This window comes from Haplochromis burtoni, unplaced genomic scaffold (genome assembly GCF_018398535.1).
Source record: "Haplochromis burtoni strain Fernald_Lab_line unplaced genomic scaffold, NCSU_Asbu1 Contig_6, whole genome shotgun sequence".
Lineage (NCBI taxonomy): Eukaryota > Metazoa > Chordata > Actinopteri > Cichliformes > Cichlidae > Haplochromis > Haplochromis burtoni.
The window spans coordinates 186,719-203,836 of NW_024582367.1; the positions used below are offsets into that span (position 1 = coordinate 186,719).

The window sequence follows — 17,118 nt, forward strand, 5'->3', positions numbered from 1 at the left end:
CATAGCACTCTAAATTATAAAACCATATGGGGAAGATGCATTTGCATCACAACTGACAACTCAAAATATAAGCATTAAATTCAGCACTTTTATAGGCACAACACACAAACAGGTCATGACTCATATTCTTGAGCAAATGGGACTCTGATAATACAGAGTTGTTTTCTCATTTAGTGACCTGGTACAAACCGAATGCTGCAGAGGCTAAATGTTGGAATGGGGGAAGAGGGATTTATGCAATTCAGATAATGTGTTTTGAAAAGGGCAGGAGGGCATTATGAAACCATTGTAGCCACTGCAAGGAAGGCGGCGGGGATGCACTTAAGCATATTTGGCGAATAGCAAAGGGAAGACAACAGACATGCGCATTAGACTTATGGCTCACAGAAGGCTTTATGTTCAAAAAAGCGGTCCAAAAACTGAAAGTGCTGTTGTAGACAGTAGGAATAAATTCATGTATTATTCACAGGTGGACAGAAAAAAATGGGAATGCTACAGATTGCTGCCTCCTGGTTGCCATAGAAACCACCGAAATGACAGGCCAGCAGTTGCTTACGCTGAATCATAAAAAAGGAAGCATTTTGGTTTCCGGTGATTTCTGATTATTTCATCGTTATGTGAGGTAATCTGCCTCCGTTCATTGTCTCCCATAATCCTCTCCTTTGTCAGCATTAATTGGATAAGTCCAGCTAGCCTACTCCTCCTCTCCCTGCTCCAATTAGGAGGAAGCCTCTGCTCCTCAGCTCCCACAATTGCTTTTCACCTTTCAACTTCCCTAGCCCCTTTCACCTTTCCACCCAGAGCACCTTTGAACTGTTCAGCTGTCCTGAGGTTTTGGATGGAGGCAAATATTAGAGCTGTGTGTGTAGAGGTTTTAAAAATAGGCATCGTTTACACGCTGGAGCCACAATTTCTCATTAAATCGCTTTTTCCCTCCCAATGCAAGGACACACAATCGCAGGTGGGGATATCACATCGTTTCTATAGAATATAATGATGTGCATTCAGTAATGATAACATGTGCTCGCTTTGTCAGTGCTTTAAGGAGCATTCTTAAATAAAAGCACAGTGTCTGCGTCGGCTCACCTGAGCTGAAATGGGAGCTGAGAGCAAAGCCGGGGCTGAAAAACCCTGAAGACATCATCATCATCATCAGGAGAGCCAGCATCTTCACAGCCGGCGTGGCAATGACCGAAAGAGAAAGCAAACGCAGGACTCGGAGGAAAGCAAATTAGGCGACACTATTTCTCGAGCATGGCTTCATTTCTCCCTTCCGAAGCGGACCCATGCCATTTCGCAACGCGCCCCTCCATTCCTCCTCTTATCGGTGTGATTTAAGACAGATGCGGGCAGAGACGCAGTCCTCCTTCAATATAAAGTCACCACAATCTGAGGACTTTTTCAAAAAATATTTTAAAAAAATAATAAAATAATAATAAAAATTCTCCCGACCTCCAAAATCTAGTTTTTCCCTTCACCTCTGCAAAAGTACTGTTAACTTGATCCTGATTTGTGGATTGTGGCTCTCCTTTTCTTTTCTTCTTTCTTTTTTGGCTGCTCAGTTTCCCGACACCTGGATGCCGTTCACATCACCTGAGAGCTCCCAGCGAACATCTCACACAATGACACCTCTGCAAAATAAATAAAAACGGGACAAACGTTCAGTTTTCTGTCAGAGCTGCCGGAGCTATCCGAGGTGCTGACAGCGAGAGCGCCATCTTGCTCGGTAATGCACCCAAAGAGAATTTATGGAGCGTTTTTGCGCCCTGTCTGCAAAAAGGGGGGAGGTGGGCTAGGGAGACTGTGGATAGGCTACTGTGCTGCTTGAGCAAGTTCAGCTGACTGACATATACAGTACTGAAGTGAAAGATCGGCAGCGAGAAACATTTGTTTTTCCTGCTAAAAAAGACAATTTGCCATTACTGACGTAAAGGCCGCACCTTCATTTCTATTTTTTCTTCTATGGTGTTACTATATTTGTGTTATGCTTGTAGAAACAGAGCCCGCAGCAGTGTCTTTCCCTGGATGAGTAAAATGATAGCCATTTAGAAAATCTCCCATGAACAGGCTGTGATGTAATGCAGGAAAAAGGCACACAGCAGGACTTGGCTCTCAGGACTATCCCCGCTCTAATCCTGCTGTTCATACATGTTGGATGACGCCCCCTCCCCCCACCCCACAGCATTCAGCCTCAGCCAATCCCCCCATCCTCCTCTCCTCTCATCAGATTGGATTCCTTGCACCAGAGGGAGTTAACTTTTTTTTTCCTTGTGTATATTACATCCTTACTATGATTGTAATGCTTCACCCACGCTGGGCCACAGAGATGTCACAGGCTGAGCTGCCAAAGAAAGAAAAGGGATAAATATAATGGCTCAAAGCACAAACACAAACTCTCTGTTAGGTTTTCTATCACTGTAGCTGTGCACCCGGCTCTTTGTTGCATGGATGAATTGTTATGCAATATATAGTTTATTATTAATAGATATCTAGTCCTGGTGAATATCCCTACTTGAAGTGCCAGAAACACAGAGAGCAACGCAAAAATCACCAGTGTTGTGTAAGTAAGAATTGTTTCTGGGTGACAAATTCAATTCAGTTTCATTCAAAACTATACATGTTCACAACAACACTCACCTCAAGGTGCTCTGTATAGTAAGGTAAAGACTGAGAGAAAATGTAAAAATCAGATGATCTCCTATGAGAAAACACTTGACAACAGTGGGAAGAAAGAACTCCCTGAACAGGAAGAGGCCTCCAACAGGGGCTAGCTAGATGGTGAGGGGAAAATAAGAAGAGGAAAGGGAGTAAAGGAAGACAAAACACAAGTACTCAGTGCATGAGTGCATGTTACCGAACAGCTTGAGAATATAGCAGCACAACACGCTCACCTGATCCAGAGTTTGTGCCTGTGTCCTGAGTCCAGACCTGAAGCCTCGGCCTGTCATTCTACTTTTAGAAACTCAGGTAAGGCTGCAGTGTGAGAGCAAAGTGCTCTGTTGGGATGATGTGGGACGATGAAGTCTTGAGACATTAAGGGGCCTGATTAAAGGAGAAATACATCTCAACAAATGCTCATTTCTAAAAGCCTGCATTTTATTTCCCTCTTGTTGCCCTTTCAGCTGTCTGTGGGTTTCCTCACTGATCAGATTACTTTGCAGCCGGTATGTCCTGAAGGGCCATTTTCATCTTACATTCTTCTTTGTTCTGCAGATCCCAAAATAGTCTAACCCTAACCCTGTTATAATGCCCACTGAAGCACTGAGATGTTTTATATAAAAACCTCTAATGCATGAGAGTCCTGCATTCACAGTTTTACTGGTGTGCAAAAACCATTAGCTGCAAAACATACTCAAGCATCAAGAGTGAAAGTGCCCCTCAAGCAGGCAAAAAGCACATTTCCTAAGGTGAAGACTATTTTAATCACCTCTTATCATGCTGGATTTTTTAATCAATGTTATGGTTAAGTAACCACACCTGTAGAAAAATACATTACTCTTTTATTTTTATTTAATTGAGCAGAAACTGATTGAAACTATTTTGTAGCACAGGCTGGGGTGAGGTATCTGTTTCATGCTTTATATCTGTTAGCTGACATTTAGATAGCTGACACCTAGATAGGCAGGCAGAGATAGACCGAATAAAAAATAAATAAAAAAAGTAAATCCTACAATAAACAAACAACATAGTAAAAGTACCTCAGGTGCATATTGAGAACTAGGTTCAGTTTTAGTGCTTTAGTGCCCCAAAGCTATAACCAAAGTCACACCTGTGCACTCTCAGAATGAACAGCATACATTTGTTAAGTCTGTGAAATTGTACTGGAGGCTTTACGATAATGACGTGGGTTCAGTCAAACATATTGTTTCCTTGGGCTTTCAGTTGAGGTTTACTGTGGAGGTCATACTCAAACATTCCTCTCTCTCTTACAGCATGTCTCAAAAGTACATATCCTCAGCTGGGTTCTGTAGCTGTGGAGGATCAGCAGCTTTGCTCTGAGCCCCTCCTGAATGCCTGAGCTCCTGATCCCATCTCTGAGTCCAGACAGCCTTCAGAAGAAGCTCATTCTCATTCTTCTAGTCACTACACACAGCTTGTGGTCACAGATGAGAGTGGGGATGCAAATCAGCAGCTTGGCCTTCACACTCAGCTCTTTCTTCAGCACAACAGATCAGGCTACCAAACTAGACGCCCACTGGCTCTTGGTAGTGCCTCAAAATTCTGTCCATCAAAAGTTATAAACACAGGGCAGCTCTAGCAGAGTCCAGCAACCACCGACAATGAGTGTGGCCTATTGCTGACAATCCAAACCCTGATCTCCCTGCAGCTGTACAGGCACCAAACAGTCCCTGACAGCGGACCTGATACCCCATCCTCCCAAAGGAGCTTCAACTAAGGCCATATGCCTAAGTAGACAGTCAGGGGGTGAAGAACAAATAGCTTCTCTAGTGCCCCACCTTGGTCTACCAGTCCAGACTGTGTTGATGGTGGTAAATTAATATTGTGCAAAAATTAATCTGTGGAGGCTTAAAAATGATATTTGCTGAAGAACTGACTTTCTATAGCCTTTAAATTAAGTTAGATCTATAAGTTTATTGGTATTTTATGAAGTACTAGATGTGATTTCTCTGTGTGTACCTGTGTACCGAGACAGTGAAAGCAGAGGAAGGCGAGGAGAGGACGGCATGTGGAAGATGAAGGAGAGTCTATATTTTCCTATTTTTGGATATTTGATTTCTCTGACAGGAATATTCCTTCTAAGTCTTTTCACTTCTTCTCCGCCTCCTCCTCTTCCTCTTGTTTCACTGTTTCATCACGTCATATTCGACTCACTGATACATTGTGTTGCATGTCTGCGGTTTCCCTGGAAACAGAAAGGAGAGGATAAGATGGATTTCTGAAATGCCAGCAGAGAAGACAGTGCTTCCCTCTTACTTAACATTTACACCAAGTGGGAAGAGCTTGAGGTGAGCTGCTCTGAATCTTTGTACCTTTATGTATTTTTCTTGTCAGCTAATTACACCCAAAGCATTATGCAAATCAACCTGCATGTATTTTGTGGCAGGTAAAGCAGAAACTGAATTACACTGATGGAATTTAAAAAGCAATTCACCCCTAACACCACGTCCACCTTCATCCTCACCCCACAATTCAGAGCTGTCCCAGGGGGGCAATGAGGGTGGATCGCAGTGGCCCCGGGCAGGCTTTGAGCCCAGCCTTAACAGCTCCCTCTGGAGATCCTGAGTTACTGCTTTGTGCTTTCACTCCGTGGGGCCTGTAAAGAGCATCTGCTCCAACAAGCTTGTAACAACAACTTAGAAATATTCGATCAAATAGAATATTCTAGTAGATTATATTGTGTTGACTGGAAATATTTTATGAATTCCTGCCTCTCTCTTAAAAACCCATCAGAGAAGTGTTGAATACATTTGAAAGAGCATGTTGGTCAGACCGTTGCTGTGTTTAATGGTGTCTGATGGAATGACATTTAGGTGTGGTTATAAAGACTCTGCTATCATCAAGGTTTAGTCTTCAGTAAAGCATTAATTATCTGCTAATATATAAACATAAGCACATCCCTAACCATTGGCTGGGCCTAAGGACCCATGGGCCGGGTCCTTCAAAGACCAAAAAAAGCTGGAAGTGCGAGGCTGTAAAATGGGACGGTCTAGCCTTCACGTTTGCGTCGCCAGCTGTCTCGGTGGAGTTTGATAAACTCAGTCTGCTCTTTGCTCACTAAAATATAACAGGACATTGGAGTAAATTCTCGACCATCTCACACTTCTGTTTAATCAGTTTTCTGCTTGATGCTGTTTGAAAACCAAAACTTTAATCTCAGCCAAACTCAGGAACAAATAAAACACTGAAAAAAGCCAAACAGTAACATTTTTAAGTTATCTAAGTGACTTGTATATCCATGTTTATATTTTCAGATCATCAAACAAATGTAAATATTAGACAAAGATGAAAAAGATTAAAAAATTCAAACCTACATGGCCCTGTGTGAAAAAGTGATTGGTGATCCTGGATCACCATAAATGATTGTTCTATTGTAGAACCCAAGTGTGCTTCAGCCTGAAGTCATGAATGGTTGAACCACAGCAAGTCTTCCAAGACCTGAGGCATCAAAACAGCCCTGGACCATCACACTGCCACCACCACATTTTACTGTTTGTTTGATGTTCCTTTTCTGGAATGCTATGATATTTTTACTCCAGATATGACACACACCTTCCAAAAAGTTCAGATTTTGTGAGTATTTTCCCCAATAGTCTTGGGGATCATTAAGATGTTTTGACAAAACCGAGCTGTTGTGCTCCTTTTGCTCAGCACTGGTTTTTGTCTTGGAACTCTGCCTTACAGGCCAGTCTCTTTCTTATTGTGAATCATGAACTCTGACCTTAACTGAAGCAAAGGAGGCCTGCAGTTCTTTGGATGTCATTCTCTGGTCACTTGTGACCCCTTGGATGAGTTGGCGCTGCACTCTTGGGGTAATTTTGGTTGCCCACTCCTGGGAAGGTTCATCACTGCTCCATGTTTTCATCATGACTCACACTTTGGTTCACTGGAGTCCCACAGCTTTGGAAATGACTTTATAACCTTTTCCAGACTGAAAGATGTCAGTTGCTTTGTTTCTCATTTGTTCCTGAATTCTCTCGGATTGAAACATAACATCATGCTTTTGAGGATTATTTGGTCTACTCCACTTTGTCAGGCAGGTCCTATTTAAGAGTTCCCTTGATTGAGAACAGGTGCGGCAGTAATGAGGCCTGGGTGTGGCTAGAGAAACTGAGCTCAGCTTTCATACACCAGAGTTTATTTATGTTATAATAACATGCATTTTGTGTTTACTTGTGTTGTCTTTGTCTAATATTTACATTTATTTTATGATCTAAACATTTAGGTGTGGCAAACATATAAAAATAGGAAATCAGAAAGGAGGCAAACACTTTTTGACACTATATTTGTTGTTTCCTTATTATTTCACATATAAATCCTCCACATTCCTTATTTGGAGCATCAGTTTTTCTATAAATTGTGATTTTTTTATCAGAGTTTTTCCACTTTCTCAAATGTGTGCTTAAATCAGCGCTGTTATTCTCAAGGTTCTAAAATGCATGAGCAAATATATTGAAGACTAATTAATTACGAAGTCTAAATGTTTGTTCGTGAGCATCTGCTTGGGTGGTGGAGTTACCCCTACGTCCTGCAGGCAGGAACAATGCCCATGGGGAAGGAAAATGATTAAGGCACAAACTCCAGTAACAAACTCTGCAGGGAGAAACAGGAGCAGCGCATTGTGCTGACTGCCAGGAAACAGATAACGCCCTAAATGAGTGTGTCACAGTGATTCTAACAGCACCCTTTTATGTTGCTCCTGGATGCAGCAGATTGTTAATTTGTGGAATTATATTAGAAAAAAGAGTCATTTTGCTTGTTTACAAGCTAAGACCCCTGCTGGCTGCCCCACAGCCTGTTTCTCCATCTAACAAAGGCACTGAACCGTTTTGTTTTGACTCCTAAAAGGAAGAGTTTCCTTCTGCAACTTTGTCTCAGAGTTTTCCCATTTAGAGAAATTTACATATCTGCAAACCATTTTACAGACAATGCTTTGTTGTATCTTGACCGTCTCTCTGCTCATCTTCCTTCCCAGCCATTTCTGAATGCACAATAAAAAGTATAAAACATTAAACCTCCTGCAGTGTGTAAGGCAACAAGTCAGTGGTTAGAAATGTATCACTTCCTGAAAGTTAGAAAGAAGTAAATCTTTACAGGAGCTTCCTGTGTGCACTGATTGGTTTCATCATGAAATCTCAACCGTGCTTCCTTCCATTGCTCCAATCAAATCAATCAGCCTCGTCCTTCCTATCTGACATGGTTCACAGAAAGGTGTGACTCTCCCCCACATCAGATCTGCTCCTAACATCCTCTTTCAATAGGATGTACAGTATATCAAGGCGATCACGGTAAGACTCAACAACATATTCTGCAATAAAAATGACTCCAAAAATGACTCTTTGGCATTGTATGTGTTAAAATCTAATGAGCACTGGGAACATTTCATTTTTCTACAACCAAGTATATCACAGAGTAACTTTGAAGGACCCAAGAAAACCAAGACATAATTAGAATTTCAACATTTTTTAAAGATGTTAATGTTTGTCTTTGGAATAACATGGTAAATAAATGACAGGAGACAAACTGACTACAGTCTGTTGTACTGTAGATAGCATAGCAAACCTCCTGTTGTATGAAATCTTGATATAATGCAAACCTGTAGCAAACCTTAGATGCAGTGGCTTCCTGATTTGACAGGGCTCAGTACTTTCGTTAAACCATTAGTTGGGGCAGTTTCCTCGGGCAAACTGAAAGAGCTGACAGCCTCACTGCATATTCCCAGCATGTTACTGCAGTCTCTGAAAACTCTTTCCCTTCTCATTGCTTTCACTGTGGTGGGCAAACCGCAAATTAAGAGCCATTGTTTCCTCTTTTTTTATGAATGCCACCACTCAAAGCAGCACTTATTGTTGCCATGGCAATACTGGTCTCAGGCTTGAATCAGCCTGAGGTATCACGTTAAGTTTCTTAGCTTTAGATGTTGAAACAGTCAAACTCTTGTTCTGACGGAGGTCACTGTGTTGAGGGTGGTGCTGTCTCTGTTTTATTGGAGATTATGTATCAGAATTTCAGGAGCAGGACCACGCCTCCAAACACGCTCCTTCCGGCTGTCATCTATATAGGTTCCCCCAGTTCTGCAAGCTGATCATTCTCGTTTACGTGCCCCACCCTCCCTCCTTCTTCTCCATTCTCTAACTTTTCCATTTCTATTTAGTGCACGGGGATCTGCCAGGCCCGGGAGCTGTCGCCAGTCCCCTTCGAGGCCTTCCCCAAACCGCAGCTCAATTCATGTCAAAGCATCACCTTTACCTACTAAAACGCTGTCAAACTTAAATTAGGATGTGGGCCCAGCTAGTGAATTTTATTTCATTACTTTATGTTGAGCAGAGGTTGAAGTTGGTGATATTTTACCTGAGCAGTGATTCCCGAAGTGTTGGCTGGGGTCCACTGGTGGGCTGTGGATGTACTGCAGTATTAACACAAATTCACTTTGAAATTACTCACAAGTATGTACAGTTATGGTTTTATGCATTTATTTATATAAAAAATGAATTAAAACTGTTAATAGAAGGTGGTTACTTTGGTATATTACTCATCACTCTGACTTAAATTTACTGCTTTCATTTTGTGTCACAGTGGCACATGACACCAGTGGCTCCAAGAGGCTCCGCCCAAGGTTAGAAACCTCCAGCAGAGGACAATGAATAAAGGAGGGGAGGACGAATAATGGACTTTATTCATGCATTCTGTCTTCTTCAACTGATTTTCATTCCTCTCCAGAGCATACCTCCACCTCTCCGTGCTCTCTCCACCTGTTCCCTTCTCTCACTAAACACTGACCTCAACAATAAACTGAAACATAGAAAAACAATAATTTCAGGTGTCTGCTAAGGGTCAGGCTCACTCTTTCCTGACATTTATAAACTAACCCAGGGATGTTAAACTCGTTTTACATCGTGGGTAGCCATACGTTTATCTTAAGTGGGCAGGACCAGTGAATTTCCCTCTTGCCATCAATGTGCAGTTTCAACAGTATGTCTCAATTTTTGTACATTATAAAGAAACGCTTCTGTAGTAAATGAAAGAAATATCAGTTTATCAGTACGAAAAATTGTAAAACATGAAAATTTGGTCTAAAATTTATGTGCTCCTAAACATTTCCCAAAGCTATCCACTGAGTCAGATTGCAGATCTTTGGCTGATTGTAGCCCCCGGGCCTTGTGTTTGTCACCCCCGAATGAACCTGTGAGTCAGTTAACTGAATAAATAATGACAGCTGCTTAGTCATAATTTAGTTTGCTGGGCTGGAGACCTGCCAGCATGGCTGCATATCAGGCTGCACACGTTAGACAAAATGTCTCTTTGTCATTTTAGATCCGTTTTCCTGCAGGATCGCTGGCAGGAGTTAAATGTCTCTGTGATTCAACTTACTTTCAGTCACAGGCAGTGCAGCACAATACTGTTATACACACAGCATCAGGACACAGCTTTGTGTTTTCACACATCATTAGGAGGTTGTATGCACGACTCTGCCGTGCTAGTGCACCACACTAATGTGTGTCTGCTAAATGTGACGCCTCAGCTGAATTAGCCTTTATGGAGTCAATTTCAATTAGGCTCCGAGGCTCGCTGGATGAGTCCTTCAACACCCAATTCAGGGATCTTAATGAGATTAATTACACTTTTTTCATGCCAAAAATTTTTTTAAAAGAGCAGTGGGAGTGACAGGAGTGGAAAGATTTGGGTTTTCAATTTACCATCGTGCAATGAAGTCCAGCCGTCATGCTGCGTTATCAGTCTGCACTGGGGATAAAAACAAAATTCACTTTTTCTTAAAAGCTGAGGTAACGCTGTGGAAACTGATGCAGAACACAAAAGAACACTTACTCCGGACTGGATGCTGTATATCTGTATTTAAAGTTTCTCTTTTCTTTGATGAGAAGGTTAAAGCTGGCAGCCCAAGCTCTGTAACCAACTGTGCCCTTCAGGGTAAATAAAGCATGAATGAAACGCCACAGGACGTCAGTCAGAAACAAAATGCTTCAGCTGTCTGCCTGAAGACTTACAATGAGGTTTCCTTTCCAGATGGGAAAAAATAAGCTTCATTCATTTTGTCCTGCTTATTTGGGTGTGGGACACAGTGGCAGCATTCCTAGATGTGCCCAGACCTCCCTCTCCCCAGCTGAGAGACATCATCTCTACAGGATGTCCTGAATATGCTCTATGAACGCCTCCTGGTTGGACATACCCAAAATACCTCAACTTGGAAGTGTCCAGGAGGCATCCTAAGTGATGAAGAGGAGCAGCACATCTCCCTCCAAGGGTGAGCACAGACGCCCTCCTGACAAAGCTCCTTTTATCCACTTGCATCCATGTTCTTACTCCTTTGGCCTCCACCCACAGTGTAGATTAATTAATCCGTTAATTAAATTTACTAGCATCGAGCGCCTTTGTAGCGTAACTGAGGAGAATGAGGTTTAAAAGTATGAATGCAGACATGATCCATTTGTTAGTAAAGTGGCACTATGAAGCCATGTTGGTGTTTTCAAAGTGCACATGATGAACAAGGATCAGAAAGAGGACCAGGAGGCCGCTTCACTAGTTTGCATGTAAAAATATCCTTTATACTGAATCCTAAGGACCAAAATGTATTAAATGAACTTCATGCTTTATTCAGTATGGCCTCAAACTAACGTGTAAGACCATAAACTCATCCAAGGAGTGTTTCCAAAGAGCAAGGCAGACATTTACTCTACGACAGGACGAGTCTTTGCAACCAGAGGGGTCGCCCCTGCCAACTTCACTTTTGAGTCCCCCTGTATGTCCTTCTTTTACACTGCCCATAATCCAAAAGCACGAAAAAGCAGCCTCTGATAAGAGTGCACAAAGTGTCCACATACGAACATCAAAGTAGCTCAGACCCTTACAAAGCCAGCTGGGAGCGGTGCTTCCAAACATTAAAAACAATGACGTGCAAAAGCTTGACAACATCTGTTGCCAGAACAACATCTCAGGAAATAACCGCAGCGCCTTAACTCAAGAAAATACAAAAATAAAACTACCCTGGTAATTTGGGGGAACTGATTTCATCTTCGCAGCAGTGATTTCCATCTGTTCTGCTGAGGCCTTTTAAACCACAAGTAATCATGGGTTCTGTTTATCCTGATGAGCTACACAGCTGCTTTTATCTGCAAAGTGCAGAGCACAGATGATTTGTTGTATGAATTCTAAATATTTTTAAATTTCTACCGAAGGACTAGATTTAGCTTTTCTAATAAAGGCAGCGTGCAGCAGTCAGAGACATCCGAGATGTGCTCAGGCATTCTGGCTGAGCAGGAATCTGATTTTAGATTCTCTGGATCGATACCCTGTAGGAATCAAACTGAGGGAAAAAATAAGATTTATCAAGCCTGTAGGCAGTTTCTCTTCTATAATTAATTTCTCCAAAGAATACGTAAGCAGACAAAAATTTTAAAGGGATCCTGATAAATATCAGAGCCAGCTCCACCCTTCGTGCTGTACATCATCTGCTTCGTGGCGCGCACGCAGTCACCCAGAATGCTTCGCTGCTCATACGTTATTTAACGCACATGTTAGCTCACACAGCTGTATTATATAACTGTGTGGTGCAATACTTTCTTCTGCAGAGCCCCATTTCTGTGGCCTGCAGCACTTGTTTATGAGTGTGTGGCAAACGGGCAACAAACCCGATTACCTGCCTGTTGAGATGCTGGCAGGGAGCCTGGCCCGTCTTTCTTCAATAAATCATCACTGTAACGGTGATTTCTGATCAAAGCCTGGAACAAATTTCTCTCAAACAGCTGAGTCTCACAGACTTCCACTTTCACTTGAATTACAGCCGCAGATGAGCTGCCTTTAATAATTGTCTCTGGTGTGAGGTTTTTAGGGGTAGTTCACCACATAGAAACAGGTCTGTCACGACTTTCCAATGAGCCAAAGAATAGTAGTTTATTGCAGTTTCAAGTTCAGAAAGTTTAATATTACAGACCTTTAAACAGCTTTTAAATGGACAACAGAAGACACTTAGAGATGCAGCTGATGCAGGCACACTTCTCATGTTCCATGCAAGGCTATATTCACAGATATTCTATTAGCTAACTGCTAACATGCGCATGTTTAATGAGTTTACAGTTAAGTCACAGATCCAACGAGCTAAGTGCAGTTTTTCCATAAACTTCTTTGTAACCCAGAGTTTTCTTGCAGCTAGAGAATTTACCCTCTGGTGACCATGAAAAAGAAAGCAGTTTGTCAGCACTTCCCCATAGGCTTCACGTTTTCAGACCATCTTTTATTTACAGTCTATAGGGAAGGCTAACAAAGAGCAGAAGGGAAACTATCAGGACTGAAAAGGATTAGAAACTAAATCACTTAGAAAAGAAACCAAAAACCATCACACTGTGCAGCTTTGGGGATATTATGCTCAACTCAACTATGTAAGGAGGTTGTTGGATATGTGAGCAACTTTCCTTTCTTTTTAGGAGGAATTCTTAAATGTGAAACACAAAAAAGTGTTTTACATCTCTAGTGAATATACTTTCATATGACCTTCATGAAGATGTAGAGGTATTATTTCATTTTATTTTGTGTTCTCACATCCACCTAATATGCCAACCTGGCACTGGTCTAGTGCTTGGCACGGAGATGCTCTTTAAGGCACCGTGTACCAGCTCTGAACTGTAAGTATTCATCTCAGGACGTTTTGAATCCAAACTGCACGACATCCTGGAGCAAGATTTAAGGCATTAATGTTGGGAGAGTGTAGTTCTGAGAGTATATAAAGAAATATGGATATAAAAGTAGTCTGACAAATTTAATCAAGGTTCTCTGGTGTCATCTGACTTCGTGCCAGACACTGAGAGACTCTGAGGTCCTGGCAGAAGCTTTGATTTTAGTCCTGCTATTTATTTGACAGCTAACCTTGAGAGACTAAGCCAAAGATCTTTAATTGAAATGATAAGTAATGATATATCTCTACTCAAAAACATTTTTAAAAAAGCAATTAATGAGTGCATGCACTTGCTTAGAGTTGTTAATTAAAGCAGTGTTTCTGTGATGCTGCAGTGAATGGAGCAATGAAAAAACGCTAAAACTAAAATTTGTATCTTGTACTCTTTTTTTGTTTCCCCTGCAGAAATAAAACTGATGAACTCTAGATTCACAACACTATGAATAACCTTAAGGCTCTGTGCCAACGCTGGCTTCTGTTTAATTTCCACCAAAGGGTGTCTGTCCTCCAGTTCAACCCCATCAACAGGCCTAACGTGGAGTCTTGTTCCAGTACATCTGGAGAGATGTCTGCCACAGCAGCAGCAGCAGCCGCCAAGGCTTTAATGGCTCCGCCGAGGAGAGAAAGACGGGTGCAAGGCCACCGGTGGCTGCATCCTTCCCGTATATATGAGATTGAAAGAGGGGGAGGGTCTGTAGCAGGAAACCTTGAATCTGGTGAGTAACACAGGACATGCTGGAGATGGTAAATAGGACCTTGTGCCTGGTCTGCAGAGTCAGTTACTGGTATCGATTTCCAATATGTCAGTGTTGTTCTCATTTTTTTTCCCCCAATCACAGTGTTAATTTGTTAGAGTGGTAAACAAGATGTGTCCCGTTTCCTTAGAACTGCAGAATGGTCCTGTTTTATTTATGCTGTGTATTTATAACCTTTAGGCAAACAGTGAAAACAACTTGTTTCTCCAGGCCTTGATGTGTAAATGATGGTGTGAAACTGGGGAGGGAGCGGAGTGATGAAACAACCAGTGGAAGTGCAGCAATACCCTGCTTCATGCGCCGCCGCAGCAGCTTCACTGGTCGCCTTCACGTCATCTGCTGCACCATTTGTGCTGTTTGCACAGCTTGTTCCACAACATAAATCACATGCCAATGCTAACCTGCAGTCTCTAGAAAACAGTCTCTGAATGCACATGATTTAAGTTAAGCTTCCAAATTTACTGTCATGACTTCAGAGACGATGAGTACTCTGAGATCAGCACATTATTAAGAGAGGGACTCGAAATATCCAGCAGGAGTAATCTTACTGTGACTAATCATCCAACCAGGTAATTGAGGTTAAACTAAATCAAAGCGTGAAATAACAGCAACAATGCCAAAAAAATGAGAAACAAATTGCTGCATGTTAGAGTGCGATTCAAAATTAAGCTCTAAACGTCCTTACCGGCGTTTTTGTTGGGTGACTGATCAGCATTTTTAAAGTTTCAAGGACAGGGGAGGAAGAAATGTTCCACCAGTTTAAGCCAAATGACGAAAATGGAAAAGTATTCGGAGAAAAGTCTAAAAGTTGTTTTTCTAAACTTAGTTTAATCCTCTGCAGCCATCAGCCTTAATCCTAACCTTAACCCTAGGCACTCAGAATATTTGTGTTTTTTAACTGAAATTGTTCTCCTGAGTCATGGCAATAAAGGAACAAGGAATTGTTCATGTTTTGTATTAAAAAAGGTTATTTTGGCTTTCTCCAAAATATAAAGTTAGCGATGGGATTACCGTCTATGACTGAGAGTTACAACAAGCTGAAAAAGGAAGCAAAAAGCAAAAGAAATTATTCCCAAACCTGCTTCAGGGGGCTTTCTGATCTACACTCACATGCACTTCATTAGGTACACCTGTTTAACCATCCATTCATGCAAACATCTAATCAGCCAATTATGGCTGAAACTCAGTAAATTTGGGCACATAGATGTGGTCAAGGTGACCGGCTGAAGCTCAAACTGAACATCAGAATGGAGAAGAAAAGTGACTTAACCTCAGCATGGAGGTTGATGCCAGGATGGCCGGTCTGAGTATTATGGCAGGAGATAATAAAGTTTTACTGATGCAAAAATCTGTATTCAGCTTGCAAGAGTTCACATTTGTGGTTTAAAACTTTGGACTCTTCAACAGCTACTCAGTAACTCAGCTACTAGTAATCTTTTCTATATTAGACAAGAGACTAACTGACTGGCCACACACTGATCGGGAATTAGGCCCATTTTGTTTTTCACTAGCAGGTTAAATTAATAAAAGATTCAAAAAGGCTATTTTAGGAAGTCTTGATGGCCACAGGCCATTATGTTCACAGCTATGATTCAGATCTCTTCAGATATGTTATAACAGATTTTTGAGTTCTGATTTGGAGCTTTGTTACAGCTATTTGGCAACAAAAACTTAGCCCAGACAAAAACAATAAAGAACACTTGATTACTTATTTCCTCATGGCCGCTCACAAATATCCAATGAATTGATCACATGGTTGTGACTCAGTATACTCAGGTATGTAAACATGTTCAAGATGACCTGCTGACGTTCTCTTCTCTGAGCTCTCTGGGTGAAAATGCTTTCTTGATGTCTGAAGTCAGAGGAGATCAGGCTGATAGAAAGGCAACGCCAGGGCATGCAGAAGAGCATTTCTGAATACACAACATATCAAAGCCTTGAAGGGCTACAGAAGAGCACACCAGGTCACTCCTGTCAGATAAGAACAAGAAACTGAGGCTACAGCTCACACACACTCATCAATGTTACCCAGTTTAATGAATCTTGATTTTTGCTGCAGCATTTGGATGAACGGGTGAGAACTTGGAAAGCATGAAACCACCGATTCATCCTGCCTTGGCAAGTGTAGGGGATATGTTCTTGACACACTTTGGGCCCTTTAGTACCAGCTGAGCATCGTTTAAACACCACAGCTGGGTTCTTGAGCTTCGCAGTTAGTTCACTGTACTCACATGGCCTCCATCTTCGACATGGAGCCGACAAATCTGCAGCAACGGTGTGTTAAGGAACGTTTCCAGCAACTTTTCGAATCTGTGGCACAGGGAATTAAAACATTCTGAAGGTAAAAAGGCATCCAACCTGGTACCAGCACCCTGTACCTTTGAACTGTCCAGTGAGTGCATATTATGTGACAGCTTCATTCCTCTGATCCTACAGATAACATGAAAAGATTCAAATGTTAGAAAAGCAGAACAAAGAATATAAATAATATATAAATAAGGCCTGAAGCATAGAAATACATCCAGGACCCCAGAATGGATACGAGAAACGAATAAAAGCAGGAAGCGAACTGGAAAGAGACGAAGAAATAAAGAAGAATTTGTAAGTAATAGTGCGACATTCTGGAAGATGAGCTTATTTCCTTTCTTGTGAAGATAAACACTGCTGCAGCCAGAAGTCGTTTGCAGGAAAGCTCAGTTTTTAAAACTCCCTGTGAAGCTATGAAGCGTTGTTTTCACACACTAATAAGATATAATGTTTTCATTACTGAGCTTCAGAGGTTGGCTCACAATATTTATTCCTTCTATTTAATTAATCTTATTAAACACATCGTCATCTTTATAATATAATCGCATTACTCCGAGCATCAGCTTGTTCGACTGTTTCAAGTCTGAGATGATTACAGGGCGCACGCAGTTTGGAGTGCAACGGCTTTTTATAAAGTTGATATTTGTGTAAAATCTTTTATTGAAAGTTGTAATTGGCAGCTTGTAAAAA

General features: G+C 41.6%; 1 protein-coding gene across 1 annotated transcript in view; it reads right to left on the reverse strand.

The window, feature by feature from the left end:
* Window positions 1-1,750, reverse strand: part of aatkb (apoptosis-associated tyrosine kinase b) — a 69,881-nt gene extending 68,131 nt beyond the window's left edge. Inside the window, exon 1 of the mRNA XM_005913849.2 lies at window positions 1,087-1,750. Within this exon, the coding sequence (XP_005913911.1) occupies window positions 1,087-1,168 (82 nt within the window). The 5' untranslated portion in view covers window positions 1,169-1,750. The remainder of the gene's footprint in view (window positions 1-1,086) is intronic.
* Between the last annotated feature and the right edge of the window lie 15,368 nt (window positions 1,751-17,118).